We start from the raw sequence: 25,639 nt of genomic DNA, 5'->3' as shown, positions 1-25,639 counted from the left end.
CATTCTGCAGATCTTCCCATGTTTATAAAGTTGTTGACTGCTTCCTCTTGACAGTGTTTCTGAATTCTTGTAACTTCCTGACCATTCTTTGAGTTTTTGCTATCATTCTTTAGACTTAAGTGTCCATAGGGTCCCGAATTTGTGTTTAATTTTCATCTTTTGTTCGTGTGATCTCAAATAGTTTCGGCTGCAAGTCTCTATTTCTGCTTTGCATTGCCTTTTTAACCCTGTAATCTGGGGTTGGTGTTCCTCCTCTATTATCCCACAGCCATCCAGTTATACCTCTGCCATAGCACTTATTCTGCTGCATTCTAAGGGTCCTAATGCTCACCTACCTTCGTAACAAGATTGTGAGCTCCTTTAAAGTAGGAATGGTATGGTCTGTAATCTCAGTATTTCCAGCACCTAGCTTGTGCCTGGTACTGAATGGATTTCTAATTACTGTTCAGCATCTCCACCTAAATATTCTGTACACACTTCAATTTGTGATTACTAAACTCATCTTTATCATTTTTAACTCAAACATCCTCCTCCTTCTGTGTTTCCTATCTTAATAGCAAAGTTGTCCTCTTGATTACTTCTCAAGCTAAAACATCAGACTCATCTTCACTTCCTTGTTCTCAACCACTCACCCATAGATAACCACTGAGACTTATTCAAATATGTATCTCATAGCTGATCCTGCCAACTCCATACCAAAGCTGCTGATTTATTCCAGGTCCTCATTTTTTCCCCCACTACTAAAATCACCTTTATTTTTTTTTATTTTTATTTTTTACAAGGATTTTATTTATTTATTCATGAGAGACACAGAGAAAGAGAGGCAGAGACATAGGCAGAGGGAGAAGCAGGCTCCATGCAGGGAGCCCGACGCGGGACTCGATCCTGGGTCTCCAGGATCAGGCCCTGGGCTGAAGGTGGTGCTAAACCGCTGAGCCACCCGAGCTGCCCTAAAATCACCTTTAAATAGCAGAAATTCTTGCATTTTGTTAGGAGCATTCATTAATGTTATTTTAGGTAGGTCATTATTTTTAAATACTGCTGGCCTTGCGTTTTAATTATAAATTACTGTTGGGTTAGCTTCATCATTATCAGTTGAGGTTGTTGAGGTTTGTTAGAATGAATAGTGATGCGTATTTGCATCAGCAATAGTTTTGGCTGGTGTTTTTCTTTTTTCGGCTTGTGTTTTTCAAATGATTAAATTATATGCATATTGTGGTTCAGTTCAAATAACTTATACTGTTTTGCTTTAGCAGTATTAATAATTCCTTAAGATTCTTCTTGTGTGGGGATCCCTGGGTGGCGCAGCAGTTCAGCGCCTGCCTTTGGCCCAGGGCGCGATCCTGGAGACCCGGGATCGAATCCCACGTCGGGCTCCCGGTGCATGGAGCCTGCTTCTCCCTCTGCCTATGTCTCTGCCTCTCTCTCTCTCTCTCTCTGTGTGACTATCATAAATAAATTTAAAAAATAAAAAAAAAAAGATTCTTCTTGTGTGATATATTTTATCAAAGTTACTTTTCCACTGGAATGTGAAAGAGGATATAGATGAGCCATAGGGTTTTTTGTTTTGTTTTTTTTGGCTTCTTACTTTAAGTATATCTAAAAGACTTGAGAACTGTTAGCACAGTCTAACCTCCTTATTATTATATATATTTATATTGAGGCATTAGTCACCAGATCTGTTGGTATCATCTGCCAGTACTTTTTTATTTACACCAAATTGTATTTTAGCCTACTAAGTTTATTGTTTCCCGAAAATGTCCTTTGGTTTTCATTCCTGCCATTCTCTTTTCCCAGATTGCTGCTGCTTTTTTCTTGGCCTGTGAAGATCCATTCACCCTTCTAGGTCCAGGTCAAACTTAATCATTTAACCAACCATAGCCCTTCTATTGGTTTATTACAGCACCAATATTGTATCATACTTTTGTCCATGTTTATTTTTTCACTAGACTGTGATTACTTTATTCTTGGGTCTTCCATGTCTAGGAATGCATATGGATCACACTTTACATGTAATAATCGGTTGAGTGACTGGATAATTGAAAGAATGAATGAAATCTGTATGTTCGGTCTAGAGGATTTGGCAGCTGTTTTATAAGATCTACACGAAAAGGGAAAGATAATACTTGGAAAGAGATATGATAGTTCATTAAAAGAATTTAAGGAGACGTTTCATGCAATAGATTGAATCCTTCAGCCACAAACACTAAACATGCTTGCTAAATAAACATCCCTTTAAATACAAAATACAAAATACAAAACCGCCACCCAAGGATCCCTAGAAAAATTATTTTAAGAAATTAAAAAAATAGAAATACTTCTCTCTGTTTTTGTTGGATTGTTCTTAAAGTTAGATGTGTGGGGAAATCTGAATTCTACCTCTTTAGTCCCTAGCATATTGCCCCTGTTTCTCTAGCTTTAAGTATGATTAATTCCTTAGCTTTAAGCCTGAGAGGTATTATTAGGGATATCCATGCCCTAATAAAGACTCATTAATAGAGTCTAGATTGGTGATGACATTAAAAAGATAACTTGGGTTTGAGTCAGAGTGAATGGGATTTAGGAGAAAGAGTGAGCTAGCCTGTTGAAGGAGGTGGTAGGAAGTTCAGTTTGTACACATGCATGAGAACATTTAAGTGGAATATATCTCTGGCATCATAAGGTAGGAGATGTCTGCTTAGAATAAGAAATGATTACTTTGTGTGTGTGTGTGTGTGTGTGTGTGTAGTAGGTAGGTTTTCAGTAACTTTATTGATAATATACATTTGGAATGGTATATTCTAAGCAACAGCATAAATTCTTTGAGAAACTTTATAGAGAGAAAAGCAATTATTCAGGGACTAGATTTCCTATGTTTATTTGAGAGAGTAAAAAGAAAGTGGAGATTTAGAGGAAATCCACAGAGCCAATTTTGAGTTTGGTTGCTTCAGGTGCAACCAGCCTCAAAAAGTTGTGCTGGCACAAGGATAAGCAGGATGTTTTGGATTTAACAAGTTGGCAGTGGTTGATTTCTGAGGTTCTTTAGAGTGGAAGGGTAAAGAGGGCTCATAGAGATTTTGTAGAGGATAAAGTGGGAATAGTGGATGGTTAGAAAACAGAAGCATTGGTAGAGGTAGTTTATAACATTTGTCAGTGGAATGAGAAAGGTAGGTAATAGAAAAAGGAAAAATCAGCACAAAGAGGTTTTTCTTCAAGATTAGAATAAGAGCCCTCTACATCCTTTGAAAAGAAAGGCGTGCACTGGTGTCAGGGAATGTTGAAAGATACAGGAGATAGAGGTTGTTCAGGAGTTGGAAAAATAAGATCTTGAGTCAAGTGGAAGAGGCAGCTTTAGAGAGGGACATTACGGACAGTTCTTCCTCTGGGACTAGAGAATGACAGAATTGATGTAGAACTAGTAAGTGGACATCAAGGAAAGGTAGGTAATGAGAGGAGTCCTGGTGTACCTTTGTGTGTTGTTTTGATTATAAAGTAGAAAAATCTACCAAGAGGGATCCCTGGGTGGCGTAGCGGTTTGGCGCCTGCCTTTGGCCCAGGGCGCGATCCTGGAGACCCGGGATCGAATCCCACATCGGGCTCCCAGTGCATGGAGCCTGCTTCTCCCTCTGCCTGTGTCTCTCTGCCTCTCTCTCTCTCTCTCTCTGTGACTATCATAAATAAATAAAAATTAAAAAAAAAAAAAAAAAAAAAGAAAAGAAAAATCTACCAAGAAAGTGAAAACTGCTTTCTTTTCAACAGAACATCTATACTGATTTATACTGTATTAAACTTATTTTGATAGTGAAGTAAAAAACCTCAAGGTTGTTGAAACCTAATTGGAAAGTAATTTACTTCAAATTCTTTTTATGTGTAATTATTTGGGAGACTGAATTAGAATCATTTTTTATTTATAATCTCTTTTTTTCTACTACAGGTTATATATTAAGTGTTGTGTTACTAACCTTGCCCAGGCAGCATCTGGTTCAACTTTACCTGTATTTTTTGACTGCCCTGCTCCTCTATGCTGGACATCAAATCTCTAGGTAAGAATGTGACCTTGCTTTCGAAATGTATGACTAAATTTGAAGTTTTTCAGTACTGATAAAATACTTTTCTTATGAACACTGTTAAGAAGCTGAGGCTTTGCTAAATATCCAAAACAGTTTTTTTGATATTTGTTTTCTAAGTAAATATTACTGTATAGAATTAATAGCTGGGGTTGTGCTTCAAATTTTATTTCCTGCTTTGAAAAACAATCCAAATATGAAATGGGCCCTAAGATTATGTTTACAGAGATACTTAGGAGCTTTTCTATATTACCTAAGAAAAGAATTTCTGAAGATAAGCCGTAGAACATTTAACAGTTATGGACTTGATTACTTTCATCATTTTACGAAGTCAGTTTATGCTGCATAAGAAACAGTGCAGCCATGTATATAGTGGATGATTTATATGATTTATTTGATGAGGTTCATGGTATAGCTCAGAATTCTGCATCTTTAGTAATACTGTGTTTGCATAGGTCTGCTAGTCCTAAATTTTAAGACTGTGATTTGCCAGTGAAAATGAACTTCCTACTTTGGAGCAAGAATGTTAAAATACTGGAGAACCAAAAGCCCACACAATAAATGTAATAGAGGTATAAATAGATTTGGGAGGTATAATTTTCTCTCTCTCTCTTTTTTTTTTTTTTTAGAGAGAGTGCAGGTGCAAGTTGGTGGGGGGCAGGGCCAGAAGGAGAGGGAGAGAATCTTAAGCAGACTCCACATCCAGCATGGAGTCCCATGCAGGACTTGATCTCATGACCCTAAGATCGTGGCCTGAGCCAAAATCAAGAGTTAGACATTTACCTGACTGAGTCACCCAGGCTCCTCTAATTTCTTTTGTCTTAACTGAAATGTATAACCATAATGAAATATACTCCCAATCCTAAAAAGAGTGATGGTTACTTTGCATGTATAAAAAGATGTAGCTTTCTATAGTTTTGAAAAACAGATTCTGGTATTGGCATTTAATGAATCTTAAAATTAATCTTAAAACAGCATTTTTATATTAGTAGAATTGAATTGACATAGAAACCTTTTCTACTCTCTGATTATAAAATAATACTGTTCGTTGTTGATGACTTTTGGGAAATAGAGAACATTTAAAGGCAGTAACAATCACCTGAAATTATGCTACTCAGAGATAAACCTATTAAAATTCTGGCATTTCCTCAATTTTTTTTAATACCTTCCAGTTTTCACCACTTTCATGGATACAAAAGAGTTTAAATAACAATAGTCACTGACTCTTGGCCCCTCTTGTTGAAGAAAGACTTTCATCCTCCGTAATACTTCATCCAGTTATTTCTTAAAGGCTCTATAGTATTCTGTAGAAACTCAGTCTTTTCATTTTCCACTCCTTTGTTCCTCTCTGATCAGTTTCCTCTTCTCAAAATGATGCCTGGAAGGTGGTGTTTTGCTCTCTAACTTTTGCTGTTTTGCCCAGGGCATGTCGCTGGGTGTCAAAGTTGGAAAATCTGGAGCTGCCAGAGTAGGGCTACATTTTTTATAATCGTAACAGTGCTTGAAACTGAACTGTTTTACTCTAAATTGAAGGCATGGGTTTTCTAATTTTGTATCACACAAGTGTGTCCCTGTGTCTTGGACTCTTTCATGGGAGCATGAAGTAGATTTGGAGCATCTTTCTCCACATAGTTTAAAATAGTTCAGGGACCAGTAATAACAGACAACATGGTTTCCTTCCTATTGCAGTACCACCAGTCCCAAACCCTGACACAGTCTGTTCCTGTGGCTTTGCCCAAGATACCTCTGAATCTGAGCTCAAGCTCAAGGTAGAGACATTTCTCTATCTTTATTCATTTTTAAGCAAAAATTCTATCTGTAGAGTATAATGCAGTAGAGTAGATAGGCTTTTTTTTTTTTTTAAAGGTTTTATTTATTTATTCTTAAGAGACACACAGAGAGAGAGGCAGAGACACAGGCAGAGGGAGAAGCAGGCTCCATCCACACAGGGAGCCTGATGTGGGACTTGATCCCGGGCCTCCAGGATCACGCCCTGGGCCAAAGGCGGGCGCCAAACCGCTGAGCCACCCAGGGATCCCAGTAGATAGGCTTCTGATTCATAATTTTTTTTGTGTAGATGAGTGCCTAGCCACCTAAGAGTGCCATATCTTTTGGATAAGTGCGTGGTGACTGGAGAATTTCGAATTCTGTGTTCCTTATTTACTACAATATAACCTTTGTGTCACTTATTAGAGAGATAGGTCTCCTTTTCCTTAATCTACAAAGTGGTAGTAATATCGTAAGGGACTATTGTAAAGATTCAGTAAGATAAAGGATATAAAGCTCTTAGAGTAGTTGAGTGTAGAGCTCAATGACTTTTTTCCTTTTTTTTTTTAAGTTTTAATTCCAATACAGTTAATATACAGTGTTATGTTAGTTTTAGGTATACAATATAGTGATTCAGCAATTCTATACACAGTACTCAGTACTCATCATGGTAAGTATACTGTTTAATACCCATCACTTATTTCACCCATCTTCCCTACCCCTGCCCAACTCCCCTCTGGTAACTTTCAGTTTATTCTCCATAGTTGACTCTGTCTTGATTTGTCTCTTTTTTCCCCCTTTGTTTTATTACTTAAATGCCACATATGAGTGAAACCATATGGTATCTGTATTTCTCTATTTTATTTATTATTATACTTGATAGCTCCATCCATGTAGTTGAGATGGCAAGATTTCTTTCTTTTTTTTTTTTTTGTGGCTGAATAATATTCTGGGTGTTGTGTTTGTGTTGTATGTATGTATGTGTATGCATGCACATACACCACATCTTCTTTATCCATTTATCCGTCAATGGACACTTGGGCTGCTTCCATAATTTGGCTGTTGTAAATAATGACACAGTAAACATAGGGGTGCATATATCCTTTTGAATTAGTGTCTTTGTATTCTACTGTAAATACCCAATAGTGGGATTACTGGATCATGGGGTAGTTCTATTTTTAATTTTTTGAGGAACCACCATAGTGTTTTCCAGAGTAGTTGCAACGGTTTGCATTCTGACCAACAGTGCAGGAGGGTTCCTTTTTCTCCACATTCCTGCCAACACTTGTTGTTTCTTGTGTTTTAATTTAGCCATTCTGACAGGCGTGAAGTGATATCTCTCTGTAGTTTTGATTTTTATTTCCCTGCTGATGAGTGATCTTGAACATCTTTTCATGTGCCTGTTGGCCATCTGTATATCTTTGGAGAAATGACTATTCATGTCTTCTGCCCATTTTTTTTTTTCTGCCCATTTTTTAATTGGATTGGTTTTTGGGTGTAGTGATCAGTGAATTTTTTTTTTTTAAAGAGAGAATAAGAGCTTGAGTGAGCAAATGGGTAAGGGAGAGCACAAGGGAAGGGAGAGGGACAAGCAGACTCCACATGGAGCATTTACCCCATGATGGGGTTTGATACCATGACCCAAACCAAAATCAAGAGTCAGATGATCAACTCATTAAGCCATCCAGGCCACCCCTCTGTTCAGTGAATTTTAACTAACATGTCTTTTTTATTATGTAGAAGTCTTTTATGAGCATTCTTTAAAAAATGACTTTAAATCAGAGTATTTTATGATAGAGCTATATAATGATAGCTTTTTAGAGTTGATGTAGTTTCTTCGATTATTTTTTAAAATTCTAAACTTGAAGGTAGGGTTATGAAAATTGTTGCTTTTATTAGTTATAATTCTGGGTGAGAAAACAATGATCCTGTACTTTCCTTCATGCTTTTTTGGTTTCTATGTGGTTTAGTGGTATAGTGATGGCCGAAGGCATGTAGCTCTGTTTTTATATGTATATATAGTATTACCATCCAGGCTTTTTCAGAGGTCAGAATTCTATTATGTAAGTATAAACAGAGCCCTGACATGTCAGAGCTGAATACAAACCTTTTTCTGACCATTTTTATGGTGGCAGTTTTAACTTTAGACGTTTAATTTATGGAAATGTTTTTTCTAATGTTTAAAGTTTGTTTTTATTGGGCAGCCTGGGTGGCTCAGCGGTTTAGCGCCCCATTCCGTCCAGGGCCTGATCCTGGGGACCCGGGATCGAGTCCCACGTTGGGCTCCCTGTGTGGAGCCTGCTTCTCCCTCTGCCTGTGTCTCTGCCTCTCTCTCTCTCTTTGTGTGTCTCATGAATAAATAAAATCTTAAAAAAAAAAAGTTTGTTTTTATTATTACAAAATCAAATGTACTTTAATCGCAGCTGTATTTAAATTTTAGAGTGTACAAATCATTTCCTATTTTTTATTTCATTTAGATCGTTTTTAATAATCCTTTCATATTTATAGAAGGAAAAACCAAAGTGGGCAAATAGCTGGGAGGAACAATCCCAGACTTTAACTTGATTGTAGATTTTTCTAATTGGTAGTTTATTCCCAGGGAGGCAGCATGGTTAGTGGAAAGAAAATAAATTCTAGAATTAGACTGAGTACGAACTAGTTTCCCTATGTTACCTTGGCAAGTTGCTTCTTTGAAAATGTAAAAGGAAGATAATGTCCATCTTAAGGTGTTAGTTTTGATATTAACCTAACAAATTTCAAGAAATGGTGTGTTGAGAATTTCTTTTCTTAGTATAATTTATACTAAATGATGCTGTCTTAGAAAAGGTTAGCAAAGATGTGTTACCCTTGAATTATTCATAATATGTCACATTTATAAATATTGAGGCTTGAATATTACATTTATAAAATTTTAAGGCTGAAGTTTTTTAGTTTTAGAAAACGTAATGGTTCAGATTTCATGTAGCAACCTTATAACTATCTTTTTCTTTAACAGCTTTATTGAGATAAAATTTACATACCTATTTAAAGGATATAGCTCAGTGGTTTTAGTACATTTACAGAATTATACAGACCATCACTATGATTGATTTTAGAACATTTTCATCACTCCAAAAAGAAACCCTGTACCCATCAGCAGTCACTCCCCATTTTCCATCGGTCCCTTTCCCCCCAAGCTTAGGCAACTGTCAGTCTATTTTCTGACTCTATGGATTGGCCTATTGTGGACATTTCATACAGATACATACAGTATGTGGTCCTTTGTGCCTGGCTTCTTTCACTTAGCATGTTTTCAAGGTTCGTCTATGGTGTAGCGTGTATTACTACTTTTTCTGTCCAAATCATATTCTATTGTACGAATATACCATGTTTTGTTCATCCATCTATTGATGAACATGGGTTCTTTCCACTTTTTGGCTATTATAAGTAGTGCTGTGAACATTATGGGTAGGTGTTGTGTGGGCATACTTTTTTCCTTGGGCATATGACTTTGGGGTGGAATTGCTGGATCATAAGATATTTGTGTTTAACCTTTTAAGGAACTGCCATAGTATTTTCCTTTTTAAAGATTTTATTTTTAAGTAATCTTTACACTACATGGGGCTCAAACCTACAACCCTGAGATCAAGAGTTGCATGCTGTACCCACTAAGCCAGCCACGCGCCCCTGCTGAACTCTTTTCTAAAGCAGCTATATTATTTTTACCAGCAATATATGAGGGTTCCAATTTCTCCACATCCTTGCCAATACTTATTGATAAGTCTTTGTTAGTATAGCTATCATAGTGAGTGTGATGTGATATTCCATCTGATTTTGATTTGCACTTCCCTGATGGCTGATGGTATTGAGCATCTTTTCATGTGTTCATTAACCATTTGTAAATCTTTTTTAGAAAAATGTTTATTCAGATTCTTTGCCAGGTGTTTAATTGGGTTGTCTTTTTTTTATTATTATTATTACTGGGTTGTAATACAACTCAATTCTAGATAGAAGTCTTTTATCAGTTACATGATTTACAAATATTTTTTACCATTCAGTCTAGTTATATTAAGGCAATGTGTAGTATGGTATTAAGGAGAATCAGTACTTGGATAATTTAATTAGTTCAGTACTTCAGAAATGGACTATATAAAAAGTCATTTGCAGTTACTAATTTCTTAAACTGAAAATTTCATAAGCTCTTGGGGTACCTGAGTGGCTTAGTCGATTGAGCAGCCGGCTGCCTTCTGCTCAGGTTATGATCCCAGGGTCCTGGGATACTGCTCTGCATAGGGCTCCCTTGCTCAGCAGAGAGCCTGCTTCTCCCCCTCCCTCTGCTGCTCCCCCTGCTTGTGCATTCTCTCATGCGTGCGTGTGCTGTTTCTCTCTCTCTGCCAAATGAATAAGTAAAGAAAATCTTAAAAAAAAAATTCATAAGCTCTTGAAAAGCTGGGTTTCTGTTTTCCCTTAAGACGTGTACTCAAATAGGGGTGTCTGGGTGGCTCAGTTGGTTAAGCATCTGCCTTTGGTTTAGATTATGATTTCTCGGGGTCCTGGGATTGAGCCCTACATCCACTCATTGGAGAGTCAGCTATTCCTTCTGTCCCTCCCCACCCTCCCTCTCTCTTTCTTTCTCTCAAATTAATATATAAAATCTTAAAAAAGACATGTACTCAAATAATGAAGCTGATTACCCTTAAATGAATAAAAACGTGTTTAGAAAAATAAACTTGTGTAGAATATGCTAGAATGGATATTGCTTATAGTTCATAGGAATTAAACTTTAGAAAATCCATGGTCTCAGGTCACATAGTATGGACATTTAATATTCTGTTTGAACTGATTAAAATTAGATAAATTTCAGGTTCTTGAACTCTTAAAAGTACTAAACTGTGTTTTTCATTTTGAGTAATATAAGGAATGTATTTTCCAGTTTCAATCCTGCTTTCAAATTGAGACTATCCAGAACTATAGGGGAAGATAGAAAAACTCTACAACTGATAGGACCATTCCTGCAAGGGTATGGTCTTGATTTACAACACAGTTGTGTGTTTTTCTCTAAAATTTTTAAATTCCAGTATTGAATTCCTTGTCTTACTGTTTGATTTATGAACCAACGTGTCCATTTTATGTGTGTATGAGTTGAATTAAGAGCCCATGGGTTTCACAATATTAAAAGTATACTCCTTTTTATCCTGCCTTGGTATGTAAGTAGGGTTTCAAATGTAAAATTTTACCAAGAATTATTTATATGTAAAATACAGATTATTGGCTACCCATTTTATGAAAGTTTGTCTCATTTAAGGTTTCTCTATTACAGGACTATTAGCATTTTAGGCCAGGTCATGCTTTGCTGTGGGGGCAATCTTGTGTGTATGTTACTGCCTCTGCCCTCTAGATCATATAGCACCCCATTTCTAGCAATTGTGAAACCAGAGTGTCCCTAATTGCCAAATGTGCTTTTCTGAGTAACAACATTCATTTCGTTCTTTTTCTTTTTCTCTTTTCTTTTCTTTTTCCTGGGTAACACAATTTAAATTTAACTGCTGTTAAATAAAGGAATTAATAAAATGAGTTTTGTCATTATATACTCTGCTTTTAATTTTGACAGGAATAAAATAGACCCATTTCAGTATTTGATAAATTTTCTTCTTTTGAACATTATCAGATCCAGGTACTAAATATTTCAGTGAGGGGTCAGAAAGAAGCTAAAGAGAGAAGCAGGGAGGCAGAGATGATTTAAATAATTGAGCCCAGGGTAAATGAACTATTCAGTTACTAGCACATTGTTTAGGGTATAGTAGGTACTCAAATACAGGTGCTAGAAAATCTGAGTATCTGGGATTCCTTAAATTGAGCAATGCCTTTTGTTTGCACACATTGCATAAGATAGCTTTGAGAGTTCACCACTTTATTCTCTGTAAAAGTAGATTAGGTTTCTTTAGAATTACAGTTTGAAAGCTTTAAGTGGCCGGAATGTACAAATTATACTAAGTCGTTCAGGCTCTTTAAGAGATGTTACCAGGTCAGTTGTGAATTGGTAAGCTTCTAGGTTTTGTTGTTATTTTTTGTAACTTGTATGCTTCTCTTTATAGCAAGAATTTTTCTAATTGCAAGCTATCCTTGAGGCTCTTTTCATATATCTCCTACATTCTTTTTTTTTTTTTTTTTTAAAGATTTTATTTATTTATTCATGACAGACACAGAGAGAGAGGCAGAGGGAGAAGCAGGCTCCATGCAGGGAGCCTGATGTGAGACTTGATCCTGGGTTTCAGGATCACACCCTGGGCCAAAGGCAGGTGCTAAACCGCTAAGCCACCCAGGGATCCAATCTTCTACATTCTTATGCCCCCAAACAGTTTCAATTGCTGTATAATAGGCTACCACAGGGGACAAGAGAAGTAGATTTTTTTTTTTTTAAATATTTTTTTAAATTTTTATTTATTTATGATAGTCACACAGAGAGAGAGAAAGATAGAGAGGCAGAGACATAGGCAGAGAGGGAAGCAGGCTCCATGCACTGGGAGCCCGACGTGGGATTCGATCCCGGGTCTCCAGGATCGCGCCCTGGGCCAAAGGCAGGCGCCAAACCGCTGCGCCACCCAGGGATCCCAAGAGAAGTAGATTTTCAAAGTGTTTAGTTTATTAGTGCTCAGGGTTGATCGTCAGTATTGTACAAATTGCACAAATGAAAAATGTTTAAGAAGGTAAAGATTTTATTCAGTTATAAGTAGACAGCAGGGATTCTTGCTTCTGACCAGCCTAATACATTTTACCATTTAAATCTTCTAAATTGAAAAAACAAATAGTACTTTTGAACATTTCATCTGATTCAGTCTTAAAATAGTTATTAAATTCTATTAAAAATTAGAATTTCATGACTCTTGCATCAGATTAATTTTTGGCTTAAAATGACTCATGGAATTTGGGTAATTCCTTGTCTGGAGCCTTCTTATTTGGTTTTACTGTCTTGTTTATTTATGTTGTGAATGACCCACTCTGTTGAGAGACTGAGTAATCAAGAGTTTTTATTGTCCAAGTAAGATGCCATGAAGTTGTTCATAACTTAGATATAGAGATCTTTGTTCAAACATTGATTCCTATTACAGTTCTTCTGTGTACTTTGGGATGCAATGTCTGGGTTCTTCTTTCAGAAGAGATAGCTCAGTAGAGGTTACTTGGTGAGACCAGTAGTTTAGCATTTAGTGAAGCCAATGCCCTGGCTCTGGCAAGCCAGGCTCAGCTGGCCCATAGAAGTACTACAGGCTTTCTTGGCATGGCCTTCTTTACTGAGGGGGGATTTACTGGTGAGTCAGCCAAACAGGGAAGATTCTGAAGGACTGTCTTGAGAGACAGGAGTTGAGCCAAAGGAGAAAGGGTCTAAGGTACCTAGAGAAGGTGTTAACTTCTTTGGTAGGATGATTGGACCAGTGGCTCAGGTCACACAGTAATGGGGGAGGTTGGAGCATTGAGGAGAGCTATTCTTATGGTCCTAGAGGAAAGCAGCACAGAGAGTTAGTGGGAGGAAATCGTGTAACACCATGTTGTTGTCATTAGGGCCTAAAGGATGATTCTTCTGGAAGGCAGTTCTCCCTTAGTATCCCATAATCTTGTCAAATCACAAAGTCATGAAATACAGAGACTGAAAAAGAAGTAAAAAGAAAATCATTCTCGATTTTTTAGAGCATTTATAAAATTGCAATGATTAGATTAAATAATTTGTTTAATGTGTGTTTCTCTTCCTGGTTTGTAAGCTCGTGCTAACATGTGTTTCTTGTGTGCTGTAGTATTCCCAAAGTTTAGCAGTGTGCTAGCAACATATTATGTATACAGTAAATTCTTTTTTTTAAAAAAAAACAGACTTTATTTTTTAAAAGATTTTATTTATTTGACAGGGAGAGCGAAAGAAAGAGAACACCGGCGGGGGTGGGGGGGAGCCGTAGAGGCATAAGGAAAAGCAGACCCCTACTGAGCAGGGAGCCTGACTGGGGGCTCCATCCCAGGACCCTGGGATCATGAACTGAGCCACCCAGGTGCCCCCAGTAAATTTTTGAGCTTAAAAGAAAAAGTATAGAGCTTGTTAATTTTCCTTACAAGTTTTGTTATGTGAAGTTAGAATTCTTAAAAGAAAGGCAAAGAAGCTATAAAAAAGAAGATAAACTAAGGTAGGCTAGGAAATAACACAAAGTAATTAAAAATATCTCAGCAATAAGAAATTTCTAGAGTAATGGTTTTGCTGAGTTATATATAAGATATCAGTAATAGGATTACAAAAGCAAACAAGGGAAAGGAAACATGTCAGGGAACCCAGCTCTGCAATCCTCCCACCCCCACCCCCTTAAGAGATCTGCTGGGGAAAAAAAAAATCTGGGGACTGAGCCCTCGGGGAGCAACTTTTTGGCTCTTCCAGGGAATAGTGCTCTTATAGGCGTCCCTACTCCCTTTTTATTGAATTCACATAAAACAAAAGTAACGTTTAAAGTGAATAATTCGGAGATCCCTGGGTGACTTAGCGGTTTGGTGCCTGCTTTCAGCCCAGGTCGTGATCCTGGAGTCCTGGGATTGGGTCCTGCATCGGGCTCCCTGCATGAAGCCTGCTTCTCCCTCTGCCTGTGTCTCTGCCTCTCTCTCTCTGTCTCATAGATAAATAAATAAAATCTTAAAAAAAATAAAAATAAAAAAATAAAGTGAATAATTCATTGGCATGTAGTACATTCATAATGTTATGCAACTATGACCCTTATCTAACTCCAGAACATTTTCATTACCCCACGGTAAAAACCAGTACCCATTATGTGTCCTTTCCATTTTCTCGCCTCCAGCCCCCAGCAAGCAGCAATCTGCACTTTGTCTTGGTGGGTTTTCCCTCTTTATAATTGGACCTATTGGAGAGGGATCTACTGTGTTCACAAGAAATTATGTGGCTTTTAGAGACCTAGGACTCAGAGCTCTTTCAAATATAAATTTATTTCTTACAGAAGTCATTTTCAAAGACTTCATATATGTTAAGTAGTATTTATATGTTTTCATTTTAAAGTTCATATTTCTCTTAATTCTTTAGTTTTCTGTCTTAAAGCTTTATAAAACATGATAATTTTACATTGATGGTTATGTAGTAATGTAGGCATCAGATATTTACATGTAATTTGCATGTGTAGCATTTATGCCTCTCACAGGGTTTCAACCACTGACCTCTGGACTGGCTAGTCCTTTGTTGTGGGTGCTATCCTATGCACAGTAGAACATTGTGGCAGCATGTTAGCCTAGGTCTTTTAGCAGGCCCAGCCCTTCTAATTTGTGACAACTAACAATGTCTCCAAACATTGCAAAATATCCCTTGGAGTTAAAATCACCCCTGGTTGACCACCACTGCTATAAAATCATTCTTTTTGAGAGTTTCAGTAAAAAGGACTGTTAACATATTATTTGTTAGAAATAGTTATCATAGAGTAATAGAGTAAAATTACTAAATCACCTATGAATCTAGGGCCATTATTGATTTTATAATTGTACCCCAAACTACTTCCATTCATAAAATGTATCGTAGTTTTTAATTTTGATTTTTTTGGCGGTACTCTCCTTGTGAATTATGTAAGAGTCATTTCTTGTTTGGCTATGCTACACTGAAGGATTTCAACTTGATTGCCTAATAGGAAGTAATTTCATGGAAAAAGTAAATACAGCCGTGGGTTTGTTCAGAAATACTAGAAACATTCAAACTGTTTTAAATACAGTGAATAAAGCATTCAGTAAGTGAAGAAAAGGAGGATTTTTTTTAACACAAATTTCCCTACTATGATGTCAAAAGAACTTAAGACAATAGTCTTCTAGTGTTATTATCTAGCTTACTGATAATAAATTCTCCCTTTCTGTGCTTCCTGGATGTGCACTCAAAGTTCTGTTTTCTTAGTTGTGTAAAGGTTTTTGTTACTTAAATCCTGTTACTTCTTAGTAATCACATGTTAAATAAATTTTAAAAGGAATATTTGATGTGATTTAAAATTTGTTTCAAAATAAATCTGTAGCTTGCTTACATATTATAACCCTAATTATAGATTCTTGAGAGTCAAAGTGACAGTTTTTAAGGATTGTCTTGCTGTGAGCCAGTTTTCTAGCTAGTTTGTGATTTACCTGTAACTGAGTACAATTGGGGATAAAACTGGGGAAAATAAGATAGGTGGGATGGTGGAAGAGAGCCCAAAGAGGGGAAATTTGTTGTAATATTATTGAGTATATCAGTTAAGTAGTAGGGTTGAGGAATGGCATATCAACTGTTCTTTTTTTACTGGAAATAATTTTTTATAAGGCCTTGGGAAGAAAGAAAATCCCATAGAGTGGAGCTTTGGCTGTCTTTTCTACGTAGTAAAATTCACCTTTAGTAAATCTGATCCAGTTCATGGAAGAAGGAAATGAAGTCCATCCTTATATAATTCTTTATACTTCACTTTTTCTTAGTATACGTGCGGAAAGAGGTGTTATTAACATAATATGCTTTTTATAAGAATACTGTGCTTTAACTACTTCTCTTTTCCATATGTGCTTGGAATGTATCTAATACATTCTTACCATTTTACTTATTCAGGGACTATGTCAGGAGTGAACTAGAGTCTGCCTATGAAGGACCAATGTACTTAGAACCTCTCTCCATGAATCGGTTTACCACAGCCTTAATAGGTAAGTATTATAAAAGAATTAAAAGTGTAGGTGGGGACCAGCCAGTCTTACCATTGTCTTTACATGCTTACAATCATACATAGCCTATAGTTGCTTGTGTTTTTTAATGATATTTTAATTATTTGGAAGGTTAATAAAGGCAATTATTACTATGCAATGTTTTAAAGTCGTCTATTGTTATTGAAAGTCATCACTGTAGTCCAAAATAAATTGCCAGAAACATCAAGAACTTGAGACATGACTGAAATATTTAGGTAGCAGAATGTTAAAAATAGGAGTGTTGGCTAAGACCCCAAAACAATATAACAATATAGGTATAGTCCCAAGTGACATACCAGACCCTACCTACTGTGACAGAATTTAAAAAGGGAAGTGAGAGAAGAAATGTGTGGGAAATATCAGAAAGGGAGACAGAACATAAAGACTCCTAACTCTGGGAAACGAACTAGGGGTGGTGGAAGGGGAGGAGGGCGGGGGTTGGGGGTGAATGGGTGACGGGCACTGAGGGGGGCACTTGATGGGATGAGCACTGGGTGTTATTCTGTATGTTGGTAAATTGAACACCAATAAAAAATAAATTTATTATTAAAAAGGGAAGTGAGAGAAAACATACTTTGCGATTCTTAAAGTCAGCATGTAGAGGCTGATAAAAGGTTGAATGTTGGTAATTAAGGAGGATTTCTACATAGAGCTGTTTTCTCTGAAATACCTCCCCATTTAGAGAATTCAGCCGTAGACCATTTGGAGAGTCACATGTCTTCTGTGGCTTAGTGGGGATACTATGAATGGGTGTCTGACCTATGCCTTCAAAATCTTAAGCTGCACCATCTAAAATTAGCTACATGTAGCTATTGAGCACTTGAATTGTGGCTGGTCCAAATTAAGATATGCTGTAAGTATAAAATACTAAGACGTAGTGCAAATATGGATGCAAAATGTCTTGCTAATTTTTTAATGTAGATTGAATGTTTATATGATGATATTTGGGGCATATTAGATTGAATAAAATAATATTGTTAATTTCACCTGTTTTTTTTTTTTTGTTTTTTTTTAAAAGGAAGCTCCTACAAGGTTAAAGATTACAAATGTGGCTCGTATTATAATTCTAATGAGGTTTCAAGGACAGCAGTGGGCTGACTGGCTGTTGAGTTTTCTGACTGCGGACATAGTGAAAATGTCTTGTGGAGTCCTCTTATATCTTCTAATCTGTGTAGGCAAAGGATGTTAGTTTCCTATGAACTATATAAGGGCCCCAAGAGTCAATGGTATTTTTTTAGGTCCTTCTAAGAGAGCCTTTAGAAGGATAAGACTCCAATGGGGATTGAACTTCCAGGAGTTAAGCAAAGAACCAAAAATAGCCAGAGAAGGGTATATAACAAGCACTAAGGTGGGAGAGCCACAGTGATGGTAACAATCTCAGAAGAACCCATAAAAATGCCCAGGAGAAAAGGCAAGGAGTTAAAAAAAAAAATTTTTTTTTTTTAAGGTGTAGGGCGGTGCATATGGGGAGGGAGGTGGAGGGGCACAGGGGGAGAGAATCTGAATCTTAAGCAGGCTCCACAACTAGCTCAGAGCCCAGTGGAAGGCTTAATCTCAGGATCCTGAGATCATGATTTGAGTAGAAATTAAGAGTCAGACACTCAACTGACTGAGCCACCCAGGCGCCCCAAGGGAATTTTTTATGCCCCAGCTTCAGGGTGCACCCACACCCTGTCATTTTAAGAGCATAGTTGAGTAACAATTTCCTACTTCCCTCTCGCCTTCCCTACATGCTTCAACCCTGGATAAGTCAAGAAGAGAGGGCGATGATGCTGGCAAAGAAGATGAAGCCTGCCACAACCTTTCCACCCCTCTCACAACTGCAGGTTTTCAATCTGTAGTCCTGTAGGAGGCCTGAGCTAGAGTAAGGGAAAAGCCTCAACTTCAAATCATTTTCAGAGTATTGGCTATTGTTCAATTGAGAGTGTGTAACCTAAACTAGATTAGAAAAGTTATAGGACTTACTTAGGGACAGGAGAACACTAATCTTCAGAGAGTGGATTTTAAAAGACGATAGGGGAAAAAATAATGTTTCTTTAGGACTGTATCCTAGGAGTTAGTGTATTTAATAGCTGTAACATTCAAATGTGAAAATACAGCTGACCCTTTAACCAACACGGTTTTGAACTGCGTGGGTCCACTTACAATCCAGTACTGTAAATGTATTTGCTTTTCCTTATGGTTTTCTTAATAACATTTTCTTTTCCATAGTTTACTTTATCGTAAGAGTATAGTATGTATTGCATATAAAATATAAAATGCGTATTAATTGACTATGTTATTGCTAAGAATGCCAGTCAACAATAGGCTGTTAGTAGTTAAGATTTTGGGGAGTCTAAAGTTCTGCAAGCATTTTCAACTGTGGGGTCTTGGCACCTGTAACCTTTGCGTTGTTTAGATGTCAACTATATTTGCTAGGTTAGAAAGCTTGTCAAGTATTATTTTACATTCTATAATTGGTGCAATATAGCATAAAATTGAAACATTTCCTTAAATTTTCCTATCAGTGGCTATGATATTCTGTTTATTCAGCTAAGATCCAGTTAATTGGAAATAAAATCCATAAACTACTAAATACTATGTTTTCATCCAATTTGGATGTTAAAGGTACTTTCTTATTTTCTTCCATTTCATTAATGAACTTTTAGTGAAAAACCAAGTGATAATAATATGCCATCATTTCTTAGAGTTGCAGACTTCTTGGAGCTATTTCTGATAGTGGAATCCTGACATCCAGAAATTACTTCGTGATTTTGATTTATTCAGAATTACTAATTGAAATAGGCACATCCAACTTAAACAACTTCCAGGTTTTTTGGGGGCTATAGGAAAGATTTCCACTCCTTTTCCACTCACCTAAATACAAGAAGTGGTCTTCTCTTAAAGAGAATTACAACATATGAGTCATATTCTTCTATGAAAGAAGATAAGTGAAGCCTATAACCCCAGAGTTGAGCACTGAATGTGCTGGCATAGACTTAGGGGAATTTTCAGAGTGTAGAGGAAGTTTACATCATGCTGAACAAGGAAATTTAAATATCACAGCTATGAGTACAGTGAAAGATAAGCCAGAATAAAAATTCCTAATCATTCCTAGTATTGAAGCATTTCCTCCAAGTACTTTCTTTTAGAGTTTCTGCTAATCCTTTCATCAAAAAAATACACTTATTTTTAAAAGTCAAGACCTACCACATCAGAGTTGTATGATGAAAATTGGCTCTCTCCTACATCACTTCTCTTCACATGCCTGTATCAATTCCCAGAGGCCTTTCTCCTTTTCAGTCACAATAATGTCTTCCCTGCTATTTTCTCTTTTGTTCTTCTCTGGAAATCTTATCAATTGGGTAATGTTCCTCCTACATTGACCTTTCTTACTGTTCTGTTTTCCTTTCTCTGTCTTTGTCTTTTGTTTCTGAGATTTCCCAACTTTATCTTCCAACTGTTTATTGTACCTTTTTTGTTTTATATTTTTAATAACCAGGAACTTGTTTCCATCAAATGCTTTTTACTATGATAGTCTTTATTTCTTAAATATATCATTTATCTCTTTGAAACTTTCTTTTGTTCCTTGAATTATCCATTTCCTCTGAGATCTTTTATTCTGTTTTGATCTTTGTCTGTCATGGGATAGTAGTGTTTCTCAAGCCTGGATTTGAAACACCTGGTTATATTAAAGATTTATAAGTACTGATGCCTAGGCCTCCTCTGAGGCTGTTTAAACAATAAGTTTTACTTAAATATCTGGGAGTCCTTGACTAATCATTTGTATTAAAGTAAGTTAAGTTGTTGATTGGAATCTCTTTAGGTTTACCAAATGGTGTGTTTCACAGTTGGTGTTCAAGTGGAATTGGCTGGTTTTGAGTATTTGTGTGTCTTTTCACTTGGACTTGATCATCTTCCCCAAGAAGGAAACTTCCTGTCCCCTGTAGGGGAGGCTATTATTAGTCACTAGAATGGGTGACAATAAACATGGCATCCATTCTTGCGTACGTAGAGAGATCTCATCTCTCAATATGTAAATTTTTGTTTTAATCCCCTCTTTTCATTTGGGCATCTTTACCTCTGCTCTGGTGTCCAAGAGCCTGTTTTGATCTCTGTAGAGAGCAGACTTTGGTTTTACTCCTGGGTGCGGAAAAGAGTAGTGGCTTGGCTAAGTTCCTTGCCTCCTATCTCTTCATTCTTTGTCCTTTAAAGTGTTCTCATTACACACTTGGTGGCCTCTCCTCCAGGTTTTCTGTTGTTGTTGTTGTTATTGTTTGTTTTAAGTATTATGAGTTTTCCTCCTTTTATGCTTTTATGAATATTTTTCACATTATTTAGATATCCATTCTTTAAAGGTTAAAATTAGTACTCTGTGGGAGAAAATACCACATGTTATAACATGGTAGATTGTTAACAAATGTTCAGCTTTGTTCAGAAATGGTTGCCATTTTTTTGTGTTCTTTTAACAATTGTATAGATTGAACACAAAGTAAAAATCTCAAAGTACTGTTTCGCTTTGGCAAGAAAGAAGAGAATTTGACTAAATGATTCCTATCTGGAAAATAACATGTTTAAGAATTTTCAAGAAATTCTAAAGGGAGCTAAGAGACGGGGCTTGTCCAGTCAGTAAAATGGGACAGTGTTGTATTGTCTTCAGAGTAGATAATTGAAAAAGAATAGCAAGGGGGCACCTGGGTGGCCCAGTCGATTGAGCATCTGACTTTGGCTCAGGTCATGATCTTGGGGACCTAGGATCCAGCCCCATGTCAGGCTCTCTGCTTTTCTGGGTGTCTGCTTGTCCTTCTCCCTCTCCTGCCATTCCCTGCTTGTACACTCTGTCTCAATAAAATCTTAAAAAAAAAAAATAGAAAGTTCTGATATAGATACAAATATATGAAAAATGTAAAAGTATATTAGAATGGCATTTCAAAATAATGAGAAAAGAATTAGATGGTTCTTTTTTTTTTTATTAAAGATTTTATTTATTTATTCATGAGAGACACAGAGAGAGGCAGAAACACAGGCAGAGGGAGAAGCAGACTCCTCGCAGGGAGCCCGATGTGGGACTCGATCCCAAAACTCTGGGATCATGCCCTGAGCTGAAAGCAGACACTAAACCACTGAGCCACTCAGGTGTCCTTGAATCGGATGGTTTGTTTGTTTGTTACTTACTTACTTACTTACTTACTTACTTACTTATTTATTTATTTATTTATTTATTTATTTATTTATTTATTTATGATAGTCACACACAGAGAGAGAGAGGCAGAGACATAGGCAGAGGGAGAAGCAGGCTCCATGCACCGGGAGCCCAACGTGGGATTCGATCCCGGGTCTCCAGGATCGCGCCCTGGGCCAAAGGCAGGCACTAAACCGCTATGCCACTCATTGCTAGTTTTAAGACAGCTGACTAAATATCTGGAAAAACCAACTTAGATCATTCTTACCTTATTCTAAAATAAATTCAAAATGTATTAATTTTTTTTAAGATTTATTTTAGAGAGAGCTAGCGTGAGTGAGGAGAGGAGCAGAGGAAGAGGGAGAGAGAGAATCTCAAGCAAGCTCCATGCCGAGCTGGACTTGATCCCATGACCCCAAGATCATGACCTGAGCCAAAATCAAGACTTGGAAGCTTAACTGACTGAGCCACTCAGACACCCCTCAAATGTGTTAATTTTTAAATTAAAGAATACTAAAAGAAAATGTAGGTCATTACTTGTATAATCTTGAATAAGTGAACTCATGATTTAATCATGGCATCAAAGGTAGAAACCAACAAGGAAAAATATTGATATCTTTGATTATTTACTGTAGAATATCCTGTAAGAGAAAAAAATTATTAAAAGATTCAAATCACACACTGGCAAAATATAATCACAAGACAAAGGAAAATGAGTATCTTAATCAGAGAATTCTAGAAGGCTATGTTCTCCAGTGGAAATGGCCAAAGACTGTGAACAAGCATTTCACCAAATAATTGCAGATTATTTTTGTAACTTATTTGTAATTGGTAATCAACAAATGTAAATCTGAAAAAGCTTAGAATATATTCATTGCTTTACCTTTTCTTAAATTATTTTTACTGCTGGCAAGTCAGTGGGAAAATGGGTGCCCTGTATATACACTGGGTACTTTTGTTTCTATGTGTCAAAAGCCTGACATGTTTCTTTGACTCAGTAATTCCACTTTTAGGAAATTAGTGTAGGAAGATACTAGGAAATGCACTCCAAGTAGTTTATACAAGGGTGTCATACATGTATAGGCTTATTTATAACAAGCATTTATAATTATGAACTATTTGAAAATAGCCAAGTGGTAGTACTGTGTCATATGTGTTCAGTGAAATATAACCATACAATTAAAAACAACTGTATGTATATATGAGTGTGTACACATATATACATACACACATACATACATTTTCTGATGAGACCCATGCATTGTATGTATTAACTAAAAAAACCTGGTTGTAAAATAGTATGTACACTATAATCTATAAAACATTTGTATATGTTCACATAGAATAAATCTGAAAAAGTGACAGTATGAATATGTAATTTAAAAAAAAGATTATTTGAGAGAGAGAACGTGCTTACATGAGCAGGAAGGGCAGAGGGAAAAAGGAAAGAGAATTTCAAGCTTACTCTGCACTGAGCTCGGAGTGGATGTGGGGGCTCGATCTCACAACCCTGATATCATGACCTGATCTGAAACCAAGAGTCAGACGCTTAGCTGCCTGTGTCACCCAGGTGCCTCTGAATACCTAGTTTTTACTGAGCATTTAACTAGGTTTCAGATACAATACTAAGGCTTTCTATGAAGTGCTTCATTTAATGGACCCAAGGTATTAATGGGCTATCTTTATGTGATAGGATTATAAGATACTGAGTTACTTCTCCTTTTTATTTCTCTGTATTTTCTAGCTTTTCTATAATGATCATGTATAATCCTCTGGGAAGAATTTGTTGCTTAAAACTTTTGGTGTTAACTTTCATTATTGAGTCATTTTGAAAGAAGGTTTGTATAGTCCTATAAATGCAATTAAAGCTTGAAAATCTCAGGATAAATTTTGTTACAGCATAATCTTAGAGAAGTAACTGTATCTCTGGGATTTTATGCTTTCACCTATAGACCAGAACAGTTAAATATTGAGGGCCTTTGTAAAAAGAGCTGTATATAAATAATAGTAGCTGAATAAATATAATATTGAATTAGACATTAAAAAAAACCTTTTTGAGTCATATATGTCATCTGAAATCTGAAGAGTATATTTGTGCTGCTTTTTTCAGATCAGTATCTAGGGAATTGGTGCTCAAAATTGACAGAACATGTAATAATTACAATGCATGTAATTACGGTCAGATGAGGTAAAAATTTGATTTAAAATATCATCTAAGAGATCTTAATTAGATATCTTCAAAAATTATGTCATCATTTTTATTGTCTTTTGTTTTTATTTTATGGATAGCAAATCTTAAATGCATTATGTTCTCCTCCCCATTTTAGGTCAGTTGGTGGTGTGTACTTTATGCTCCTGTGTCATGAAAACGAAGCAGATTTGGCTCTTTTCAGCTCACATGCTTCCCCTGCTAGCACGACTCTGCCTTGTCCCTCTGGAGACAATTGTTATCATCAACAAGTTTGCTATGATTTTTACTGGATTGGAAGTTCTCTATTTTCTTGGGTCTAATCTTTTAGTACCTTATAACCTTGCTAAGTCTGCATACAGAGAATTGGTTCAGGTAAGACTGACAACCACACCCAGGTCGATAAAGTTCCACACAGAAATTAGTTATATTAAAGATTTAGTTCATTATTTCACATTCATGGTCATGGTAACATTCTAAATAGCACCTGTTTTCTGCTAATTCGGAGCATCTGGGATTTTTTTCTGATGAAGTGTTCTGTAGAGAGGCAATGAAGTGAAGTGATTCTGTGGAAGCAGAGTGTCTGGGTTTTTACTCTGGCTCTACTGTTTATTAGCTGTGTAACCTGGACTTAGTCACTTAAGTTGGCTTATCTATAAAATGGAGCTAATAATAACAGTTATACTCAACTTGTAGGGTTGTTGTGAGATTTAAATGAGTTCAGTGTGGCAGACAGTATTCACTATGTGTTAACTATTATGATGAAGACAATACAGATTTGAAAACCTAGAAGTTAAAATCCTTATTTTTCTTCTGATTAAAGTCCTACAATTTTTTTCCACTGTATTTGCCTAAGTTATGTAAACTGAGAAGTTAAGTAGTTCTGGGTTATAATATGATAGATTTTGTCTAGATACATTGATTTTGCCAATGTCAATATGCTTCTATCTTATTTTTTTTAGCCTTTGCTCTAAAACAGATTATTCTCAGACAGAAACAATAGATACTTAAATATTTCGATTTGACTTGATGTTTCAGTATATAAAATAGATATTAAAACTGACATTGATATAAAAAGGGTGTTTTAATTAATTATCTTTTAAAGATTTTTATTTATTTATTCATGAGACACACACAGAGAGGCAGAGACATATGCAGGAGAAGCAGGCCCCATGCAGGGGGCCCAATGTGGGACTTGATCCCTGGACTCCAGGATTACACCCTGGGCCAAAGGCAGATGGTCAACAGCTGAGTCACCCAGGCGTCCCAAAAAAGAGAGTGTTAAAATAGGCATCCTTTTCTACCTTTTGGCTATGTGTATATGACCGTAAGGTACAAGAGGCCCTCAGATTGACTAAACTGAAATCACTAAGTGAAGTGGGATTTTTTTGTAGCCCCAGGGGCAGATTTCCCAAAAAAATTTCCCTGACCCTTGGCTTTAAGTTGATTCTACCTTCTTTGTTCATCGTATCTAATGATTAATTTGGGCAGTTTTCCCGAAAGTAGATCTTTCAGAGAAGAGGAAGTTCTTTTCATCCTCAGTGAAGAATTTTTTTCATGAGGAAGGGTTGTAGTTGTATACAGAGTAAGAATGAGTAAAATGTATTTTTTCTTTGAATTCTGTCTTGTGGAGCTACCTCAGTTTGTAGGAAACTGCAGATAATCAGTAAACATTATTTAATCATCATAAGGACAGAGCACTCATTTCTCAGTGTCATGTTCACCTTCTTGGTTGCCTTAAGATTCATGCATTACTAGATGTTGTAGTTGAAAATATAGGTTATG

General features: G+C 36.5%; 1 protein-coding gene across 1 annotated transcript in view; it reads left to right on the top strand.

Annotated features, from left to right (window-relative positions):
• Nucleotides 1-25,639, top strand: part of RNF145 (ring finger protein 145) — a 58,719-nt gene that overhangs the window by 11,766 nt on the left and 21,314 nt on the right. Inside the window, exons 3-5 of the mRNA XM_041749299.1 lie at nt 3,914-4,022; nt 16,375-16,466; nt 23,994-24,229. Coding sequence (XP_041605233.1) covers nt 3,914-4,022; nt 16,375-16,466; nt 23,994-24,229 — 437 coding nt within the window. The remainder of the gene's footprint in view (nt 1-3,913; nt 4,023-16,374; nt 16,467-23,993; nt 24,230-25,639) is intronic.

This window comes from Vulpes lagopus, chromosome 3, assembly GCF_018345385.1.
Source record: "Vulpes lagopus strain Blue_001 chromosome 3, ASM1834538v1, whole genome shotgun sequence".
NCBI lineage: Eukaryota > Metazoa > Chordata > Mammalia > Carnivora > Canidae > Vulpes > Vulpes lagopus.
Note: the sequence above shows the minus strand (reverse complement) of the source record. Positions and strands in the feature narration are given on the sequence as shown.